This window comes from Pholis gunnellus (assembly GCF_910591455.1).
Source record: "Pholis gunnellus genome assembly, chromosome: 14".
NCBI classification, from domain to species: domain Eukaryota; kingdom Metazoa; phylum Chordata; class Actinopteri; order Perciformes; family Pholidae; genus Pholis; species Pholis gunnellus.
The window spans coordinates 1,245,980-1,268,017 of NC_136541.1; the positions used below are offsets into that span (position 1 = coordinate 1,245,980).

The 22,038-nt window shown below is 42.6% G+C and overlaps 1 protein-coding gene across 1 annotated transcript in view; it reads left to right on the top strand.

Moving 5' to 3' along the window:
• The window catches only part of kcnq3 (potassium voltage-gated channel, KQT-like subfamily, member 3), a gene marked incomplete at both ends in the record, with an annotated part of 75,290 nt that overhangs the window by 47,843 nt on the left and 5,409 nt on the right, over nucleotides 1-22,038 (top strand). Inside the window, 8 exons of the mRNA XM_079173621.1 lie at nucleotides 13,691-13,781; nucleotides 14,313-14,439; nucleotides 15,017-15,189; nucleotides 16,338-16,511; nucleotides 17,610-17,720; nucleotides 18,640-18,735; nucleotides 18,825-18,919; nucleotides 19,651-19,677. Of these exons, the coding sequence (XP_079029747.1) occupies nucleotides 13,691-13,781; nucleotides 14,313-14,439; nucleotides 15,017-15,189; nucleotides 16,338-16,511; nucleotides 17,610-17,720; nucleotides 18,640-18,735; nucleotides 18,825-18,919; nucleotides 19,651-19,677 (894 nt within the window). The remainder of the gene's footprint in view (nucleotides 1-13,690; nucleotides 13,782-14,312; nucleotides 14,440-15,016; nucleotides 15,190-16,337; nucleotides 16,512-17,609; nucleotides 17,721-18,639; nucleotides 18,736-18,824; nucleotides 18,920-19,650; nucleotides 19,678-22,038) is intronic.

The following is a 22,038-nucleotide window of genomic DNA, read 5'->3' on the forward strand; positions in this document are numbered from 1 at the left end:
GGTTTGTGTTGAGCTAACTTTAGCACTTATTCGATGTTTGCCTAGCAACAATGAAAAATGGAGCATTAAATTGGGCATTAAAGAGGCGGCGTGGTTTCACAGAGAGTCTGATCAGCTGGCGGTTATAAATGCAGATTGAAGACGGTTGTTGACGGCAGACTGAACGTCGGTGAGTCAGAGAGGATTCTGTTCGCTCTCCTCAACCGCCTGCAGAGGAAACGCTCCGACAACCCGCCACAATAAGACTCCCGAAACCGACCAATCGCATCGCACTGCACACACACACACACACAGTATGACTGGTGATCCCTTGCAGGGCTGACGGGGGGGGGGGGGGGGGATTGCGAGCAGGTGTCGCCATGGTGATTTGGAGACTGAGGGATTCTCCACAGAGAAGTGGAATGAGCAGCTGTTGCCATGGAGACACACAATGCATGTCATCCACGGCTTGGTGAAATGAAGTGTGGGGGGGGGGGGGGGGATCATTGCTGCACTGATACAGCACCTTCATGAGCTGCATTGATTACTCTGCAAGATAACGATGTCAAACAAAAAATGAGAAACGTCCGCTGATCGTGTTCCGTCTCGTTCCAGAAGTCAAGTTCATGTCGTAGTTCAGTGATCACTTTAGAGAGAAAAGAGAAGGAACAAAAGAAAAAGGAGAGGATGAGTGACGGAGACGTCACAGAGAGACGAGACTTTAACTCTTAACCTCTGTTTGTGTCTTGAAGTCAACGTTCAGACTTTGAGGTTAATTTCCGTCCGTACTTTTCCTAAACTTCAACTTCATTCCAAACATGTCGGAAAATATCATTTGATGCTTCATTGGAACCAAAGAGACCAAACAAAAGAGAGACTCGACAAAAAAAAAAGAGTCAAAATAAACCCAAGAACAAGGTTTTTTTTTTTGCATTTCATCGGATCACAAAAAGCTGATTTGACAGATTTTCCTGAAGCTACGCCGTCGTTCACAGACGTGAAATGCGTCGCGTACGGCTGCAGCTTTAATGTGCTGAGTGAACGCCGAGGTCGAGGCCCGAGTGTGGGACGGTTGTCAGGACGTGTGAGCTGTAATGTCACAGAACGCCCATGTTGTCCACATACATCCATCCCGCTCACATTTGACGAGCTCGCCAGTTTTCATCGTTTTTTCTCTGTATTGAATTACAGGATTAGAAGAATCTTCCTGTTTTCAGCTCTAGCAGTTTATTTCTTTTTTTTTCTGTTCACACCTTCATCTCTGGCTCTGCTCATACCAGCCTCATCCTCTTTTTAAACGTCCTGCTGCTTCCTGTCCCTCCAAGTCATCCGTCTCTGCCGGGACGGAGCTGCTTGTCCACTATGTTCCAGGATTAATGAGTGCGCCTCCGGGCGTCTCCACCCTGACCCGGCCAAGGTCGGAGCGCAGTGAATCCCGGCGCTGTCAGGTCGGACTCGAGGCTTCGGTCCTCTGTAACAAGCCTCTGCTTTGAACCGAGAGCCACCAGCCGGTCAAGGATCCGGACCGTAGTGGACCCACGGTTAATTAATGAACCAACCTGTGTTTTTGATAATAACCTCACACGCCTCAGAGGACGTCCGCTCACTGCTTCATCTTATTTACTGCTAGCACGACGTCTTCACGTTTAGACATCCGTACTTTTGCGACAAACTCTTGAGAATATTTTAACGATCACTCTCTAGTGAAGGAGACTTTCTAGTTACCGTGAGAACTAGTCTCTGTGTTCTGAGCTTCATCTGCAGACTGAACGGCTCTGATGAACTCAGTCAGTGTGTCTCACGGTGACCTCACCGCCGGCTGCAGGTTTGTTCCAGCACTTTGTCGACATGTTCAATTAGAAGCTAACTAAGCGTAGCGACCGACGCGAGGCTCCGATTGATCTCTGGAGGTCAGAGAGAAATCAATGTCGAGTAGAGAAACACATCATCATCCGTCCTGCTGCAGTCGCTCTGATGCACCTGGAAATAAAAGAAGTGGAAGCATTTTCAATCTCAATGCAACTCTTATAACAATGTAATAAACCACACATAACATTTATGCTCATCAGATGAGCGCCCGCTGGCTGTGTTCACATCTGTGATATATTAAAGATAAATGACCATTTTAAAGATTTAAATACTTATTATATAATATGTATTGTCAGCTCACACACTACCGGTCACAACCAACCACGTTTTAATGGAGATATATGTTTATTTTTTTTGCTCTTTATTCCCATTTTTCCATTCAACATTCCAGATAAACCAGAGCCAGGTGGAGCATCAGTAAACTAGCAACTTCGTAGGATTTTGTCACAAAAGTTCCTCATTTTTTATGCGTTTTCCAACAAAAGTCCAGCGACACGTGTCTTTTCAAAATAAACTTCCGTCTTCAGAGGAAACTACTTAACTAAGTTTAGGTAAATATCGTTACATACTTACACGTTAGGGTTAAAATAATGTTCAAATAATGACGGAAGTGCTGTTACTTAAGTGCACGTTACGTGACAAATAAATCAACGTTGACTTCACATTTTGTTGAGCTCATCCACCACTTCTCCCTCCCTAATTTCTTAGTTTATTTTTATCGTATCGATCGTTTTATTGTTTCATCTATTGTTTTATCCGTGTTTAACTCTTTCCTTGGTTTGTCTTCGTCGGGCCTCACTGTTGAGCTTTCTGTTGTTCTTGTCGTCTTCTTTTTGCTGCTTTTGTCAAAGCACTTTGTAAACTCTGTTTTTAAAGGTGCTGCATAAATGAAGTTATTAGTATTATTATTGATAGAAGACAAAATAAAACACAGATACATCTCAAGCGAACTCATACATAAATTACAACAACATAACTACAGGATACAGGACGGGAACTCTTTGTGAATTACTCTTTTAATTATGTGCAGCTACTAATGTTTTGACAAAGTGTCGACATCGTGTTGTCAGAGTTGTTGGAGCCGTTATTATTGGCGTTTGTACTCCTGGCCAGTAGGGGGCAGTAGCATCAAACGCTGTCTCAGTTGCGGGCTAGCTGCTAAACTCATTGGACCAAATTCTGACTTTTTATTCATGTGTGTGTCCTGTTGGCGTCTGGAGCTTTTTGGTGGAACGCTGGAAGTTCTGCCTGCTGTGATTGTGCGACGTTCCTCTTTCCCTTCAGACAAAGAAGAGAGTTACTGAGCCGAGGTGTGTGTGTGTGTGTGTGATACTGACACTGATTGCTTGTATCTCGTCCTGCCGGTCCAGTAATGGCTTCCCCGGCCTCAAGGGCGCTCGGGTGACAAATTGCTGCCCTTGGCGGGCGAAACCCCTCGCAGGGCCCGATCACATGCGCTTCAGTGAAAAGGTTGTGGCTCATTGGAGGCCCTGCTGAATTACACAGCTGTGGACTGTATGTAGTGTCTCAGCCCAACATCTGACATCCGACATGATGCACAATCATCGTGTGATTTGACCCCGTCACACGACTGACAAAGGCAGATAAATAGAGAGGAAATACTAGCAATGCATTTTTTCATGGAGGGTTTAATTCACCGATCCTTCTGAAAAACTAAAACGAATACTGAGGTTCTGTCACTGTAAAGTATTATCAATATTAGGATAAATAAATGAACGTCCTCCATGTAAACAAAGACAGAAAGACCTTTATTTTGATATAATTCAACAACTACAACTCCCATGAACCTTACCCTGGTACCTGGTTATTTAAGAAAATAAAACACACACACACACACACACACACATATGTATATATATATCCTTGTGAGCACCGACCATAAAACGCCTCCCCTCATCATTTACCGATCGACATCCCATTTGTTTCCATTTCCCTCTCCTCCACTCAGAGACAGCTGGTCTTAGTGACGCTCGCTCACTCTGCGGACGACCACGATGATAATTCATGGCTTTGTAATTTGGGTCAATAAAATCTGGTTTTCATAACTTCGGTAAACAAACTGTAATGGCTGCTCATTATCTAAAAAACGCTGCATGAACGAGCGAGAGCGTCTCTCCGCTTCCCTCCGGGACGCTTAATACCGTGATTTTTCTTCATCACGCCGTTAATAACTTGTAAACAGGCCACGAGTGTGACAGCAGGCCGCGGCTGATTGATGAATGAAACAGTGTCAGAGGGACGGTATTGATCGACGAGTGAGCGATGCCCTTTAGGAAGAATGGATCACAAACACAGAGCCCATAACACCACAGGGAGTCTGGTTCATTTACTTTGTTCGCTCAGATTTCTCTCGTGTCCTTCCTTTCTTCAGGAGCCCACATTCCCGATCTGATCATTTATATTTCATCAATCGAATCTGCTTCTACGTCTCATGTATTGTACTGCAGTTCACTCAAAGAAATGTCCATGTTCCTTTAAGACTGACCAGTGATTTCAACATTCTTCAAACTCATAAGGTTATTACACACATTTTTTTAAAGTGTCAGTATATTTTTTCAAACTGTTGTTTGTACTTTCACTCAAACTTGACAAAAGCAGATCCACTCCTTCTCTTCCTACCTTTCACAATAAAAGCCTGCTGCCTTACATACTATTATCCGTTTTATTTGTATTTAACTAAAGAAATCAGGTTTGAAGCCTCCAGTTCAGCAATATTTGCCATTTTGGTTTTTGGCCATCTAAGTACCACGGTAGAGACCTGTCAATCACCCTGTAGCCCCGCCCCTAAAGCATCCCCTGCTTTATGGTCTGTTTGACTCTAAATGGACCATCATTTACTAAATGAACATCATGCTGTATTGAAGAAGACTTGAAACTAGAGATTGAGACCATAAACTCATGTTTACAATGTTTACTGAGGTAATAAATCAAGAGAGAAGTAGAGTCATTTTCTCATAGACTTCTATACAACCAGAGGAGTCGCCCCCTGGTGGACACTAGAGAGAATGCAAGTTATTAGACACGTCCGCATCTGCTTCACTCAACAGAACCGGAAGTTGCCGCCTGCCCCAGACATGAAATAATAAAATATATAATAATAATAATAATTATTCGCTGTTGTTAAATCCCCCCCATTTCCTTTTCTGTCCTTTTTTCCTTCGACACTTCTTCCTCTCCTCCTCTTCTGTGTCTCTCCTTTTCCTCTTTCGTTTGGCGTTTCTGTACTTTTTTCTCCTTTCTTTCTATCGTCCTTTCATTCACCCTTCTTCCTTTCCTCCTTTCTTTTGGCACTTGTTTTTCATTTCTTTCTTTCCTTCTATCCTTCAACATTGCTCCCCATCCTTTTTTCCCATCTTTCCTTTTCCTTTTCTGGCTTGCCGTCCTTTCTATCCTTTCTTCCCTCCTCCGCCCTTCTTTTCCTTTCTCACCTAATCTCGTTCTGCTTCGGTTCACAAACATTCTGATTTGGCTGAAGTGTGACTGTGGCCGCCATATTTGCAGAGGCGTTGCTGAACCTCATTTCCTTTGGAATGACCCTAATTACACGGTCAGGAAATCTAAGATAATTAGCACTCAGGATTTGAGATTTGGCCCTTAACTCTTCAAAGATGAGGTCATCCAAGTGCGTCAGTTCGCCCGAGGAGGAAACTGGGGGAAAACAGTTACAAAGACTGTTGATAGACCTGAGATGTTCTTGTCTGAAGTTTACAACATTAGCTTGTTGTGTTAATCGACTTAATGAGGGCAAACTCAAAGTGTCCATAATCTATAAAATTTACAAGAATTTTTTTTTCAGTAAAGCGTTTTAAAATCTTTGGTGAACCTGCTTTCTGCTTTCCTTCTTTCCCAGAACACCTCACTGTAACTTCATTGCCATTTGAGTAGTGAAGACATATTTTGTCTTTCGATATATGAAATACATTTTTCATTTCAATGACTTTCTTAAATAAAGTCAAGCCTCCCTGTCGATGATGTAATGACCTCGTCGGACCGATCAGCTCACTAAATCTCTTCACAACCGAGAGCAGCGTGAAAACGTGACTGCTGCTAAAAACAAACTGCAGAGTGACGTCCGTGTTGACATCACAGAGAACAGCATACATCTTTATTGAGCAGACACAGAAGGAGAGATTAAACCAGATCTTCATTGATCTCTTCCAACCGCTGAGTTTGCTCCCATGAGGCCGAGGGGCCACAGATGACTTCACGGTGGGACCGCACGAGTCATTTTGATTGGCTCGTTCCGAGGACGGGGAAAGCTGCTCCACCGGCTGCTCAAACTCCACCGAGTTAGACGTTTCAGTGAGAGCTCGACCGTATTCCTACGTTCTCTCTCCTAAACTCTCTGATGTGGATTTTCTAGCCGTGGCGTTTTTCTCTGTGCTGCGAGGCCTAAATTAACAAATGTTCCATTATCAGATTAGTGGGCCTAATTACTTTGTTTGTACTGTTCAAACATCAGTCAGGGAGAGAGTAAACCTGTGTTTACTGATGTTTTTACATTAACTCTCATATTATTCTCATGTATGTCTTTACATGCTCCTTACAAGAATACAGTATTTTCAAAATAAACTTCCGTCTTCACAGGAAACAACAAATTTAGGATTAAGCAACAAAACTACTTAGTTAGGTTTAGAAAAGGAAGCTGGTTTTGGTCAAAATAACTACGGAAGTGCCGTTACTGAAGTAGAGAGGTTGTGTGACAAAATAAATAAAATCCACGTTGACTTTTCGTTTCACACAAGGAACAAACAGCCGTGTGCTCGAGGAAAAAGCCATGTTTGTAGGACCTTTAAGAAAAATTTAAGAACATTGCATTGATCTTGAATTGCTAAATATAAAAAGGTAAATCCAAACTGAATTGCGTCATGTGGCCATCTCTAAAAGACAATATACAAAGACACATTTATATACAATAAAAACAACACCATGAAATAATTGACCCCTTCTCCATAAACTAAGTTGTCAGGATGATTCTGCAGCTCAGCATGCAGGACTTCAAGGTAGCTGTCAGCTGTCCGGCTGCTGATGTGTGGAACACCCCCCACCACACACACACACACACACACACACACACACACTACATGCAGGGTTAAGGATATTCCTCGTCAAACACAAGGTTCTGCATGATCAGCACCATGAGTGTGTCCCCCCCCCCCCCGGAGGAGGAATCCATCACTCCCAGCATGCTCTCCTGTCGGGATCGTTGCAAACGCAGACAAATCTGACCTCCTGTTGAGAGTGAGGGGTGGCGTCGGGGCCACTCATGAGCATCACATGAGAGCTTACAAGGCTGCACTCTGTCCGTACATTAATACATCATAGTAAATAATCCAAGTGTCAAGTTGTTGCTAATGAAGCTAAAGGCCGGTTTTGAGCGGCTCGCGGTGTCAAACAGAGTGCAGGACGTCTTCTTCTTCGTGGATGAGGAGGACGGTAGCTTATAGAAAAGAACAGGAAGTGAGACGATTTTCATTGACGATGGTTGAGGACGTGAATGTGTGTCTGTGTGTGTGTGTTCTTGTACTTGCTACATAGTGAGGACTGAACATTTTTAACCACAGAGTGAGGACTCATTTGGATAATGAGGACATTTTGGCTGGTCCTCACTTTATTTAAGGTTTAAGGTTCAGGATAGAATTATTTTTAGGTTTAGAGTTGGGGTCGGTTTTAGGCATTGAGTTTAGAAGTACAGGAATACTTGCGTTTGTCTGTGGACTTTGGGTCTCCAAGTATCCCAGAATGCATCAACGAACGGAGAAATTGGGCTCAGATCACAGCTGTTGTTTTCATCCTCCGACGGTTATAATGTCAGTAAATTAAGTTTTAAATAAAATATGCAGGAGACATTTTCAGAGATCTATTTTGTTGCAGCCACATTAGTTGGTCTGAAGGTATAGTTAGGCTTCATGGTTTAATTTCACAGCAACAGCGTTGCCTCTCTGGACTCAAAGGTGGAGTCGGGGGTTCTGGAGAAAGAGTTTTTGATATTTGAACTCAACAACCTCTGCATTCCTAAAACCCTCCGTCACACTCCGGTGAATCAAACTGAAGCTATCATCCATGATTGTCACCGCGGTGTGAAGCTGCTTCCAAACTTCTTCTCATAAAGATCGCCGTCTCTCATCTCGTCCTTGTGACTGCAGTCATTAACGCCGCGCATGCCGCCGCTGTCCTTTTCCCACCGCTGTTTGCATATCGCCGAGCAAATTAACTGTCAGAATTGCATCGTCTGCACTCCCTTTATTGAATCTCGCCAGCAAATTGGTTGTTAGGAATCCTCGGGGGTGGTATCAGCTCCGGGGAGCCCGGCAGGGCCGAGCCTCCGCTGGGGGGATGGATATAAAGTGGATTAATGGAGAGAGAGAGAGAGAGAGAGAGAGAGAGAGAGACTGTGAGGTTGTGCTGCTCTCATCATTACCAACACATAACCTTTAATAACACATTTAAAAAAAAATAATCTCACAGAGCTGGATTCAAGTTGAACTGATTGAAATATCAGATCTGAGTTCAGCTCAACTTATTATCGAGTTTTCAGTGATTTTGAAATATTTTTGTAATTATTGAAATTAAATATTCATATTGTTTCATAAACATGTGACTGATGTCAGAGCAGACAATATTAGTGCTGTAAGTTGTTAATTTTTCATTTGAGTTGTGTGCATTGGTGTAAAGTTGGTGTGTCTCAGTAGTCTTGAGGATATCAACATATTTATGGTTAAACTTTGCTTTCAGACTTTAAATTGAATACTCCAGGCTCCTCTGCACTGTCCCTGATTTGTTTCTATTAGAGCCTTCTTGTTGATGTGGAAATAACCAACACCAAACATGATCGATAACCTTCTGCAAGCAAAGAACCATTTCCCCATTAAGTGTCTGTCCAATTTAAAATCTACCACTTTGGTAAAAAGCTCCATCACTTTTCAAAAGGTATCCTCACACAACGGTTCGTATGATATCTTACTAAAAGTTTCTCCTCATTTTTTCTGCATTTTCCTACAAAAGTCCAGCAACACGTGTCAATTTCCGCTCGTTACACGAATACAGTCCTTTCAAAATGAACTTCCGTTTGCACAAGAAACAAGTTTGTTAGGAAAAGATCGTGGTTTGGGTTAAAATAGTGAGAGACGTGTTGTCGCTGAAGTACACAAAATAAAAGACAAATCGATCAACATTGACTTCTTGTTTCACATGAGGAATAAACAGCCGTCTCTTGGCTGAAAGATCCGTGTTTGTTGGACTCATCCAGCTCACCTCCCTCCCACATGTCCGGTCTTTTGCGATCTTTGTACTTCCTCGTTCGTGATTACGTGCATAACATACAAAAATGATTTTGTGGGATACCTATGAACTACGGCGCATTATATTTAGTAAGTTTATATAGTTTATATATTCAAGAAGTAATCCCAGAAGACTCAACTTTTGCTTTCACACCAGACATGAACGTCGGTCCTCTAAATAAAACAACCGGTGTTTGGCTGACCCCTCCCCCGAACTCCGAGAGGACTTTTCGCTCTTTATAGTACGTCCGTTTCTCTGAGCGTCTAATAAAGAAGCAGGTGGATTCATACAGACACTAAAGGGTGCCTTGTGAGTAGGGATGCAGGAAACCCTGAAACAGGAACCGGTTCCAAATTTGTAAAACAGAGTAGTATCGATAAGGTCTACTGCAGGTAACGTTATCGATGCCATACAGAGTTTGAATAACAGAATAATCAATAAAATATGATCTCTAATTGTTCAGCTGAGAATGTATTCTAAAGATTTAGGATCTTCTCGTCTCGCTGCTCAAGAAAGACTTTGTTTACATACAAGAATAATAAAGAAATGTGGATTCTTTTCTTCATTAATTCTTTAAAAATATTTAAATAGAAGCAAAGCGAGTATCGATAGGAGTTCTAGTATAAATACAATCCTAACAATGTCCCATCCAGACTTGAGACTTGATCAGACTTAAGCCTTAAGAAGAAGCTCTGTGTGTGTTGCATGAGTGCAGCTGTGAAGCAGGAAGCGCTCAGCCTAGTTTCAATGGAAACATAATGAAGAGGTTGACCAGACACGGTCTGTTCTCTGTCACACAAGAAGCTACAAATTAAATTCCTGTAAAAGCTTTAAAAAAAATGTCATCAATACTAATTTGTACTTTTATTCCTCTGAGTTTTTTGACTGACTCCTCTCGACGTGTCGGGTCTGATGGGCGTCCACGTCGCTCTGTGTGCCTTCATTGAACAAACTGTTTGAAGCTGAAAAGGAAGCCGTCTGCGCTGCAGATCAGTATCCGTCGGATCGTATCGAGTTAACATCGACCTCTGTCCTCTGGATAACTTTGAGGAGAAATGCTCCGATTTAATTCAGGAAGAAGTACGGCGAAACGCACACAGACGACCACCACGCGGCGCTCAGACTCGACTATCGTTTCCTTCTGGTGAATGATGTCAAACTCTCTGTTTGGCTGTAAAATATTCATGTTGTTATGGTTGTGCAGCACTTCTCAGAGACGGTGACGCTGGCTAATGGCAAAGCAACAGGCCATGAATGATTTAGAAACAGGTACAGCAATCAATCCTCCACTGTTGCTTTTATGTGCATAAATGAAAGATTACAGTTATGAAAAGACAAAGTGGGATTTATTCTTAATCTGATAGCTGCAGACACCAAACTCGCTCTCTAAATAAAAGAGGTCCGACACCTCGATGGCACCTCGGAGAACTCGTGACCGTCCGACTCCATCTGACGAAGCAAACGAGCCGATGTACAGTGAAGTCCTGCAGGGCGGCTCCCGTTAGGAGACCATGTGGTCACACAGCTTAACGCTGACAGGATCACGTTCTCTTTTAACGCGATGAGGAAATGTTGTTTATTATAAAGAGCATGTTCACTGATAACGTATTTCATTTGTTTTTGAGACATTAAGACGTGGACGGATCACTGAATGGTCCTACCGGTCAAGTTCTCGGGGGCCCTATGCCTTCACTGACACGTACCAACCTGTAAGAGACTACAAAGAGACCAAAACTACTACAAAGAGATGGAGAAAAGCTGTAAAGAGACACACATCAAATATAAAAAGAGGCTGAACAAACAGACAAAAAATGATTTACAAAAAGACCAAAACGACTACAAAGAGTCTCAACACGACCACAAATAGACGCAGGACAACCACAGAAATAACTACAAAGTGACACAATACTACCACGAAGAGATACAACATCAGCTCAAACACAAAGACACAAACAGACCTCAAACTCACTCACAGAACAACTACGTAGACACAACACGACCACGAATACAAAGAACAACAAACGGGTGCTTAACAGCTGCAAAGAGACACAACGGGACTACAAACAGGGCAGAACAACCACAGACACAAACATTATTCACAAACGTACCAAAACCATTACAAAGTGACACAACTAGAAAGAGACACAACACGACCACACCGAGAGATAAAAGGACGACAAAAAGGAGCTAAACAATGCGTCTGTGTGTCTTCCTCTGATGTCGGAGAGGTGCTGGGTTCAGGGTTCAGGGTTCAGGGTTCAGGGTTCAGGGTTCAGGGTTCAGGGTTCAGGGTTCAGGTGATGGGAGGAGTGTAGCCAGCTTTAATGCAGCTGCTGCTTTCAACCAACTGAAACTTGTGCCCTGTTTAATACAGCATGGACAAGCTATTGTCCATAACTGATATTTGGGAATATTGCAGACAAATACAACAAGCAATGAGTTGTTTTAATGCAGCTTTTCTCAGAACTAAGTCTCATTTCTCTGCTCGCTTCTTTCACAGTGAGATTGAAAAAGCATCACTTCTGTCTGTCGGCCGGAACATTAGAGAATACTCTGAACATGACCGGACGTTAGCCGGACGTCTCTTGTAGCAAAATAAACACGTATTTATATGAAAATGTCGATTCTAAATAGAATGTTGACACATTTCTCAATATGACTCAATATAATGTGTGTTATATTATATTATATTTGTAGCTTTTGTTGTTCTGTTTTTTGTGATTTACTTATTTATTACACCTTTATGTTTACCTTCTATTCTCTTGTTTCTTGTTTTGTCCACTTTGCTGCTGTAATCCTGCAAATGTCCCCGCTGTGGGACTAAGAAAGGATTCTTTTATTTCATCATATCTTATCTTATCTTATCTTATCTCATCATATCATATCATATCATATCATATCATATCATATCTTATCTTATCTTATCTTATCTTATCATATCATATCATATCATATCATATCATATCATATCATATCATATCTTATCTTATCTTATCTTATCTTATCTTATCATATCATATCATATCATATCATATCATATCATATCATATCATATCATATCATATCATATCATATCATATCATATATCATATCTCATCTCATCTCATCTCATCTCATCTCATCTCATCTCATCTCATATCATATCATATCATATCATATCATATCATATCATATTATCTTATCTTATCTTATCTTATGGCATTCTCTGCGCTGCAGGTTAACACATTGTAACAAACGCGTTGTTAAGTTTTCCGGTGCTTGACCGCTGTGGGACAATCGATAAGTGAACCGCTCGCCACCATAAACTCCTGTTTCCCAGAATGCACCAGTGTGGTCACGAGTCGCTCTGCAGCAGCTGCACTAGGCCCGAGTTAGGCGAGCTCAAACAGAACATAACCTTTTCACACGGAGGTGATGGTGGAGAATATTGGACACGCGGCGCTATAGATGAATATTAATCGTTGTGGTTTCTGTGCGTTTTTGTGCAGCTGGTTGAGTTTATTTAGTGCTGCTCCACGTCGTATATCACAGCAGGGCGGTTAACAGCCAGGGTGAGCTCCAGCGTACGGGGACGTTGAAATGGCCACTTCTATGTGTGCATCCAATTAAATCCAGCTCTGAAAGGGCTACATTTAGATGTTAAAAAGGGGCTTTAGTAGCTCATTCATCTTTTTAATATTGAGGATTAAACCGTGTGAAACTGAATATTTGGGTCGATGGAGCACAGAGGAGGAAGAAGGAAAGGAGGAACTACATCGCTTTCAATTCCGCTTCCATAACTCGTCTTCTTTCAAACGGATGGAAAGAAAACATTTCTTTTATTCACCATAAGTTACCGTTACATAAAGCCTCATTTGCATATTTAAACATGACATTTCAGAACACTTGTAATCCTATGAATAAGCGTGTTAAAGTGAGTGATGAAGTGGTGAAGGTTCATATCTATGAGTTCATGTGTTGACCCTCTTCACCTGTAGAGTCTCTGAATGTGTGTAATGAACTAAACGTCTCTTTAACCTTCTGACATGTTGAAGAGATGACCTCATCGTGGATCCTCTGACGTGCTTCACGTGTTCACACATGTTACGTTTTGTCTTGTGAAATCTGATGAACGGGTTTCATGACTTGTTGTTCATTCGATCCTCTGATACGTAGCCACACACACACACACACACACACAGCTCGTATCAAACACATTATATTTAATACAGAGTCACGCTGATGAATGATTCTGCTAAAAGCTTTTCTGAGGGTTTCAGTCACAGATATCCGTTTGACGACACGTCTTACAGAGAAAGGTCATTCATAAATGTGTGATTTATTCATAAATAAGTGCTTCTGCTCTCATTGCTGAGCTGAAAGAGAGAAAGCACTAAATACATAAAAGTGCTCGTTCTTGACTTTTGAAGTGAGCGGCGGAGATGTAGCTCCCTCTAGTGGCAGCATGAAGACATCGCCTCCTGTCAGGACAAAGTGAGCACATATTGATGTGCTTCATGTGTGTCTCACTGCCCTGTTGGTTTGTTTTGTGTCTCTGCAGGTTTCTGATCGTTCTGGGATGTTTGATTCTGGCCATTCTGACGACATTCAAGGAACACGAGAACGTGTCGGCTCACTGGCTCGTCATCCTGGTAGGACGACGAGCTCGTCTTTCCTTCTGTTGAACCTTTAATCTTTGAACTTTAATCTTTTCCTGTTATGTCTAAAATATCATTCTGTGCATCATGTTGATCCAGCTCATGTTTGACTAAAGTTTTTATTCCACAAATTGGAAATGTTGAAGACGTCTGCTGCATCATTTCAAACTCATCTCTCGACTGTAGATGAAGAGTTTAGTTACGCAGCTAAAGGTGTAATATTGCACCATATCGTTGATTTACATTTGTCATTTCTGAGGCAAATTTGACAAAAATCTTTAAAACATACATTTACAAAAAAAGGATAATAGTTTAACTTGAATTAATAAAGTTAACTTGTTTTGCACCTTTTCTTTCCTCCAAGAGTTTCACATGAAACTAAAATAAAATGTCACAAAATGTAAAACCTTCTTCTCTGTGATTCTGATGTTTAACCGAAACACCGACCTTTTCCTCCTTTCCTCCTTTCCTCCTTTCCTCTTTTCCTCTTTTCCTCTTTTCCTCTTTTCCTCCCTTCCCGTCCAGGAAACCTTCGCCATCTTCATCTTCGGAGCGGAGTTCGGTCTGAGGGTCTGGGCGGCGGGATGCTGCTGTCGCTACAAAGGCTGGAGGGGGAGGCTGAAGTTCGCCCGCAAGCCTCTGTGTATTCTAGGTAAACGTGTGCAATCCTAAAATAATGACGAGCAGCGTCTCTAAGTACAGAGAATGAGAAGTAGCTGCTTGTACTAACATCATGTCTGCTCCATGCGAACACAGCACAGGATTTACATTATTGATTATTGATTATAAAAGCCTCTTTAGCGGTCGTTGGTTTTCCTGTTGGTCCATGAACACAAACGAAAGGCAAGAATCAACATAAAGAACATAAAGAATAATCTCTTATTTGCTCTCTTTGGAAACGTTGGGATCTGGAATGTAAAGAGAGAGTTTAATGTGATTAATGTATTAAGACAACGATAACTTGAGTATTAACATTATTAACACACTGAGGGGGATACGTGTTATCTTAATTATTGCTGCTGACGTCTGACAAACTAAATCTTATTAACGTCTTTTATGTTCAATCAGCTCATTAGGAGCCAATTAGGAGCTCCACCGAAACGCATTCATCAAGTCCACAAAGAGGACTGAGGACCGTGTCGGGTCAGACTCATTAGAGACCGGGACAAAAGCCTCACACACGGAGAACCTTTTGTGAATCTCTCTGTGCCGCCTGTCGTCTGTCTCAGACATCTTCGTGCTGATTGCCTCGGTGCCGGTGGTGGCGGTGCGGAACCAGGGCAACGTGTTGGCCACGTCGCTGCGCAGCCTGCGCTTCCTGCAGATCCTGCGGATGCTGCGCATGGACCGGAGAGGAGGGACCTGGAAGCTGCTGGGGTCCGCCATCTACGCTCACAGTAAGGTAGGAACGGACCCGAAACTCTGCTCGATCATACTGGTGCTCACGAGCTGGAGGATTCAGCGTGAAACCGTTTAAACTGGGTGAAGAGGAATGAAAGGAGCTGAAGTGAAAGCACTGAAAGGAGTCGCAAAGTGAAACATCTGAGATATCAGTAAGTTAGTCTCTAGTCTCTGAGTCATCAGTAAGTTAGAGTCTCTAGTCTCTGAGACATCAGTAAGTTAGAGTCTCTAGTCTCTGAGACATCAGTAAGTTAGTCTCTAGTCTCTGAGATATCAGTAAGTTAGAGTCTCTAGTCTCTGAGATATCAGTAAGTTAGTCTCTAGTCTCTGAGACATCATTAAGTTAGTCTCTAGTCTCTGAGACATCAGTAAGTTAGAGTCTCTAGTCTCTGAGACATCAGTAAGTTAGTCTCTAGTCTCTGAGATATCAGTAAGTTAGTCTCTAGTCTCTGAGACATCAGTAAGTTAGTCTCTAGTCTCTGAGACATCAGTAAGTTAGAGTCTCTAGTCTCTGAGATATCAGTAAGTTAGTCTCTAGTCTCTGAGATATCAGTAAGTTAGAGTCTCTAGTCTCTCAGACATCAGTAAGTTAGAGTCTAGTCTCTCAGACATCAGTAAGTTAGTCTCTAGTCTCTGTGTGTTGATAAATCCACGGCGCTGTCCGAGGTGCTGAAGTAGTAGACGGATTAAAGTTAAAGTCTGGGTTTAGTTAAATCTGAGATTTGTTTCTAAGCACATTACACACATTATACAATAAATGCTGAAAACCTGTGAAAAGACTGAACTACACAGTAGTGAATCCTGAGCTTTTCTTTTAGGTTGAGTGCGAGACGGTTTTGTTCAACGTGTCTGTACATTTAGTTCGTATGGACACAAAGTGAAATGTTCACTGCACATGGTAATTATAGAGTATGTGAGACAGACAAGTCTCACTCGGATGAGAATCTGTTTAGTCCACCTGAAGATAGTTTACAAAGTCAGTTACCTTCATTAGCTTTGATTCAGTGTTTCATAAATGCTTTTATCTTCTTAAAGAGTTTTCTCCATTTTTGTGTTTTCTCATCAAACCCCGCTAACGTCCAACAAAGCGCCTGAACGCTGCGTGAAGATAACTGATGTAAATACATGTGTGATCATGTCCGTGTGTAGGAGCTGATCACAGCCTGGTACATCGGCTTCCTGTCTCTGATCCTGGCGTCTTTCCTGGTCTACCTGGTGGAGAAGGACGACGTCTCCATGGACGTGCCCAACCACGACAACCCCACCGCTCGGCCCACGCCGCAGGACTTCGACACCTACGCCGACGCTCTGTGGTGGGGGCTGGTACGTACATCACATTATCTACCGTACTACATTTTAATCCACTTTTTTCTAACTGGCAACATTCCTTAAATCCAAACTAGGAGCTGTAGAAGGAGGCAGAGGAACCTGATTTATCCGTCTCATGTTCTACCGTCTGCATATCGTGACACTTACGTGACAAACGTTTTTTATTTTTGTGTACCGTAGCTTTAAATGCACATTTCATGGAAGACCGCTCGCTCTGATTGGACGTGTAGTCTTCTTCTATGTAGGACAATATGACGAAATAACCTGGATTTAGATCCATGCAGTCTTTCTGCTGAACACTCTGGAAGCAGATGGTGCAAAATGTTTGTATCTTGATTAAAGTGACCAAATCTTCCATTGGGGTGAAATTATCTCACAAATACCAACAATCATTTGGTTTTAGATGCTTTCATACTGACACATTCCGTAAACAACCTCAATTGAAACTGAAGAACAAGTGAACTTATTAAATCTTATATGTTAGATGTTAAATCGATGAGTTTTGCTCTGAGGTTGTATTTCCTCTTCTTGGCTCGTCGGTTAGAGATCCTCAGAGTTCGGTGTGGATTTGGCTGCAGCTTGGAGGACAAAAGCATTTTGGCTGTGAAACAACTATGATATCTGCCAAAAACAATGCCAGCAGAGAAGCTCTACCTTCAACATTCAGCTGCTTAAAAACTTGATATTCTGTTGGAAAATAAAAAACATACAAACTGTTAGCTGTTAGCTGTTAGCTGTTAGCTTCATGCTCCAGTGAATGCCTTCCAGTCGGGGAAGCACTCCCAGCAGCACGGCCTCATTAAGGCGACCGTCCTTCAACCGGGGGGGGGGCAGAGTTCAAGTTCCATGACAGCAGAAATCTGAAGTGTCCTTGAGCAAGATACTCAAACGTCAACAGCTAAACGATGTTGTGAACCCTTTGAAACTCTGAACCGGATCCATTCAGAGGTCACGGTTCCTCTACAGCACTGCTGTATGTTCTCGCTGTGTTCCTGCTGTTACAAATATCTCCTGTCAAACAGTCAACGCAGACATTTAGAAAAGTAACTTTTAGAAACGTATTTATTTGTCTTCTTTCTTCTTTTTTTTCAGATCACGCTCACCACCATCGGTTACGGGGACAAGACCCCAAAGACCTGGGCCGGGAGACTGTTGGCCGGCACTTTTGCTCTGATCGGAGTGTCCTTCTTCGCTTTGCCTGCAGTGGGTACTCTCTCTCCTGTGTAGTGCATGTTCATAGCAGCAGAACAACTGCATGAAGAACACATCGCCACATGATCAAAGTCAGAGTAAAACCAACGCATTCATCAGAGTCCCCGTGACGTCCAACATCATAGCGGTGCTCCTTTAGCAATCTGAGCTCCTGTCCGTCACTAATCATTAACAATACATATAGTGTTTAAGAGAATCAATACAGTAGCACAAAACATAATACATTTCATTTTTGCATCTCTTTGCAGTTATTTTATGTCTCTTTGTGGTTGTTTTGTGTCTCTTTGTAGTTGTTTTGAAACTTTTTCGTAGACATTGTGAGACTCTTTGTGTCTCTTTGCAGATGTTTTGTGTCTTTTTGTAGTTGTTTTGTGTCTCTTTGTAGATGTTTTGTGTCTCTTTGTAGTTGTTTTGTGTCTCTTTGTAGTTGTTTTGTGTATCTTTGTGGTTGTTTTGCATCTTTTTCGTAGACATTGTAAGACTCTTTGTGTCTCTTTGCAGATGTTTTGCATTTTGTCTTTTTGTGTGTCTTTGTAGTTATTTTGAGCCTCTTTGTTGTGGTTTTTCCACTTTTCTTGGACATTTTGAGTGTCTTTGTGTTGTCTTTGTGTCAGTTTTTTGTCGCTATTTTGCATCTCTTTTTGGTTATTTTGGTCTCTTTGAAGTCAAGTCTTTGTGGTGTTTTTGACCCTTTTCATAGCCGTTTTGAGTGTCTTTGAATTGTCTCTTTGTCGCTCTTTTGCATCTCTTTGCCGTCATTTTATATCTCTTTGTGGACATTTTGAGTACGAGTCTCTTTGACCGAGTGCCCGTTGGGCCGGCTCAGTAGTCCATCCATGCCTGCTAGTATTCATTCACAGTAGACAGATCCAGAGGCAGCCGTGTTGCTGACTGTGTGTTGTGGCTGCAGGGGATCCTGGGTTCAGGCTTGGCCCTGAAGGTCCAGGAGCAGCACAGACAGAAGCACTTTGAGAAGCGCAGACATCCAGCCGCCGGGCTCATCCAGGTGAGACCTGACATCAGCTGTTTGACTGCATCAGTCAAGGTCAAGGTCACAGCTGTTTAACCGTGACATTATTTCCTGTTTCACTCAAGTCTGCCTGGCGATACTATTCCACCAATCCAATCAGGGACGACCTCATTGCCACGTGGAGATTTTATGAAACCATCATCTCTCTCCCCTGTTTCAGGTCAGTAACACCAAATGTGAAACAATGCCTCTAATATTCCACACGGGCCTGTTTCAGAGGTCACATTCATGAATAACAGCTAACGTTAACGGAGGTTTCACTGAGTTACATCATGATGCGTTCAAGCTCCACTCAGTAAAGATCCGTGTTCCAATGTGAGCTAATAAAATGTAGTTTTTGGTGAGAAACTTGGATAAATCCAGTTGTTTGAAGCAGATTTTTTTCATATATATTAGATATTAGAGATGAATTATGATCAGTTTAACACGTTTGTTTTTAACTCTGGTGTTTTTGTTTTGTTTTTACGTTCGGTGTCGGGACGTAAAAGATGCTCTCGCCACATTTCAAGTTCATTTAAGGCCGCACTATGTGAACCAAATCACACATTTGTAGAGATATTTAATGTCTGACTTAAAGGGTGATATCAGTAACGTATGTCTCTTTAGACAGCCTCGTATGGAGGGAACGCTCCCAGCAAATACTCAGAGCCGGTCTGACGTCACGTGTTGAGGAACGATTGGCTCCTTGTTATCAAATACTACTTTAGCATCTTTGTCCTACGCACCCAGTGGTTAAATATACACAAATAAACAATATATGTAATATGTAATATTTATATTTTAGTACAAAAGTACAAAAGAATTCATGTAACTTTTGACCTGAAAGAGATAAAAGTCATTTGAAGCGTGTTTAAAGTTGTTCTAAACGTGTCTTTCTCTCTCCGTCCACAGGAAGGATCACCTGGAGGCCATAGCGAGGTGGGTGACTGTTGTCTCGTCTGTACTGTGAATCACACAGAGGGTCTTCCTGAAGGCGCTTTAATGAGCCTCATACAGTACACGCTGGAAAGACTAATGAAGGCGTCCCAGAATACCCCCGTCCTCTTTTAAATAGCTTCCTAATAATTCACGAGTCAAATAACTCTCCGATCTCATTTGGTAAATATGTGACGGTGATATAAAACTCCCACTCGACCCGCTAACAGCCCCGCCTTCCACATCAGCTGCTCTGATGACATTTAGGCAGAGAGATCCTTTTAGGAAGCGATTAGTGAGACCGTCGGTTATGTTTCATTCATGAACGACAGCAGATCGAGTAGTTAGTGGCTGAGACGGGTCTTTAGGTTTGATGATGTTCCTTTGTCTTCATCACGTGGAGGGACATTAATGAGTCTCTGCGCTGAGGTTTGATTTGTGAAATAGATGTTCGTCATCTTCATGAGCCGCTGAAACGATGTCGTTTCTGCTGACCTCGGCGTAACGACATGCCTGCACATCTATCCTCCGTGTTTCACAGAGTCAGCAGACGCTCTTGGATTAGGACACATTTTATTTGGGGTTGTGGGGATCAAAAGTGTGACCTGAGAGTTAAAACAACTCTGCTGCTGTCCACTATATTTTGGGAAAAGCTGAGATGATACCAGCTACAACGATACAATGTTTAGCATGTAAACATTGTATCGTGATGTACGTACATTGTAAATCAAAGGTCATCGTCAGTGTGCCACAACCTGGAAAGAGGACAAACATCCCGGTTCAGGTGCCGGCTGATCCACATGAAGCCGTTAGCGTTCATACATACGTTTATACATACGTACGTACATACGTACATACATACGTACGTACATACGTTCATACATACGTTCATACATACGTTCATACATACGTTCATACATACGTTCATACATACGTTCATACATACGTTCATACATACGTACATACAGCGTCTCTCTCCGTCCCCGTCGCACTGATTTGATCACATTCTCGTTTCACTGGAGCGTTCTGCTCCGACGCCTCGCTGCCTCCACTGAGCCGCCGTGTTCAACATGCTGGATTAAGTTACTGCTGCTGAAAGCTTCAGAGCAGCAACAACAGGAGCCCTGATCCACCGGCTGATAGTGTTTGTTTTGGAGGCTGAACTTAAAGGGTCAGTTAGTGGTCTCAGTCCAAACATATTGTTCTGGGATCATTTGTCCCAGTTTTTTGTGCGATGGTGGGAAATGTGATGTGGATTGTGACATCGACAGTTAATCTTGAGGCGCGGTGCATAGATTTCTGAATTACCACAGCTGCTAGACAATATATTAACAACGTAGAGAAACCATCGTACTGTTAAGAAACCATGGAGAGAAAACGGGAGACAGACAGATGAAGAGGTAGAAGTTGGAAAAGAAAGTGAGGGAAACAAAAAGAAAGCAAAAGGGAAGGACCAGCGGTGTGTATTATATACACACTGACGTATGGAGACACACACAGAGGCAGACAGAGTTATAACTTGTAGGATCAGCGGCTGGGAAATTAGCAGTCTGACATTATCTTGTTGCTCTGAGCGAAGACGTGGACGACGGCCAGAAACTACAACAGAGCTGCCAGCTCCGACAAGAGGGCGATAAGCCACTTACTGTGTGTGTGTGTGTGTGTGTGTGTGTGTGTGTGTGTGTGTGTGTGTTTCACTGCACTGAGCGATATGAGACCTTTCATCTGAGTTATCCGGTGCTTTTGTGTGGTCTACTCAACACAGCACTGAGAGAAAGTTATATCCCATCTGAGTGAATTTTGTGTGTTCTCGTTTTGCTGCCATTGTGTTCACGTTTCCGACCTTTTGGCGTGAGGACATGTGGACCAGAGTCAGTGCAGTCGGCCGTCCTTTCCTCTCAGGGTTGGCTCAGGATCTTTACATCTTTACAGTGCAGGAGTTACCAGAACTATGACTGTCTCTAGTTGTGTGACCGCTGCTGCATTGTGTGACTGAATACAACCAGTGCTGTAAAGCGTTGTCAGACACACAAGCAATGGGCTCAAAGTCCTCGTATAATACACTTAATACAAACACAGAGGTAAACTCAACGAGCCGAGTGGACGGTGAGGTGCTCAGCAGTGTGTATAGTAGTTCCGTTAGCTGCTAGCTGTTAGCTGTTAGCTATTAGCTGTTAGCTGTTAGTTGCAAGTGAGCCGCAGATCGGCCGAGAGGTGCTCAGTAATGTGTGTACTGTAGTTCTGTTAACCAAACACACATATAAAAGAACTAGCATTGAATCAAACCACTTGGCAGTGCCCCGGAGGCCCACTGGATGGCGCTCTGGTGCTCCCGGCCCCGTTGTTCAGAATCATCTGTAGAAC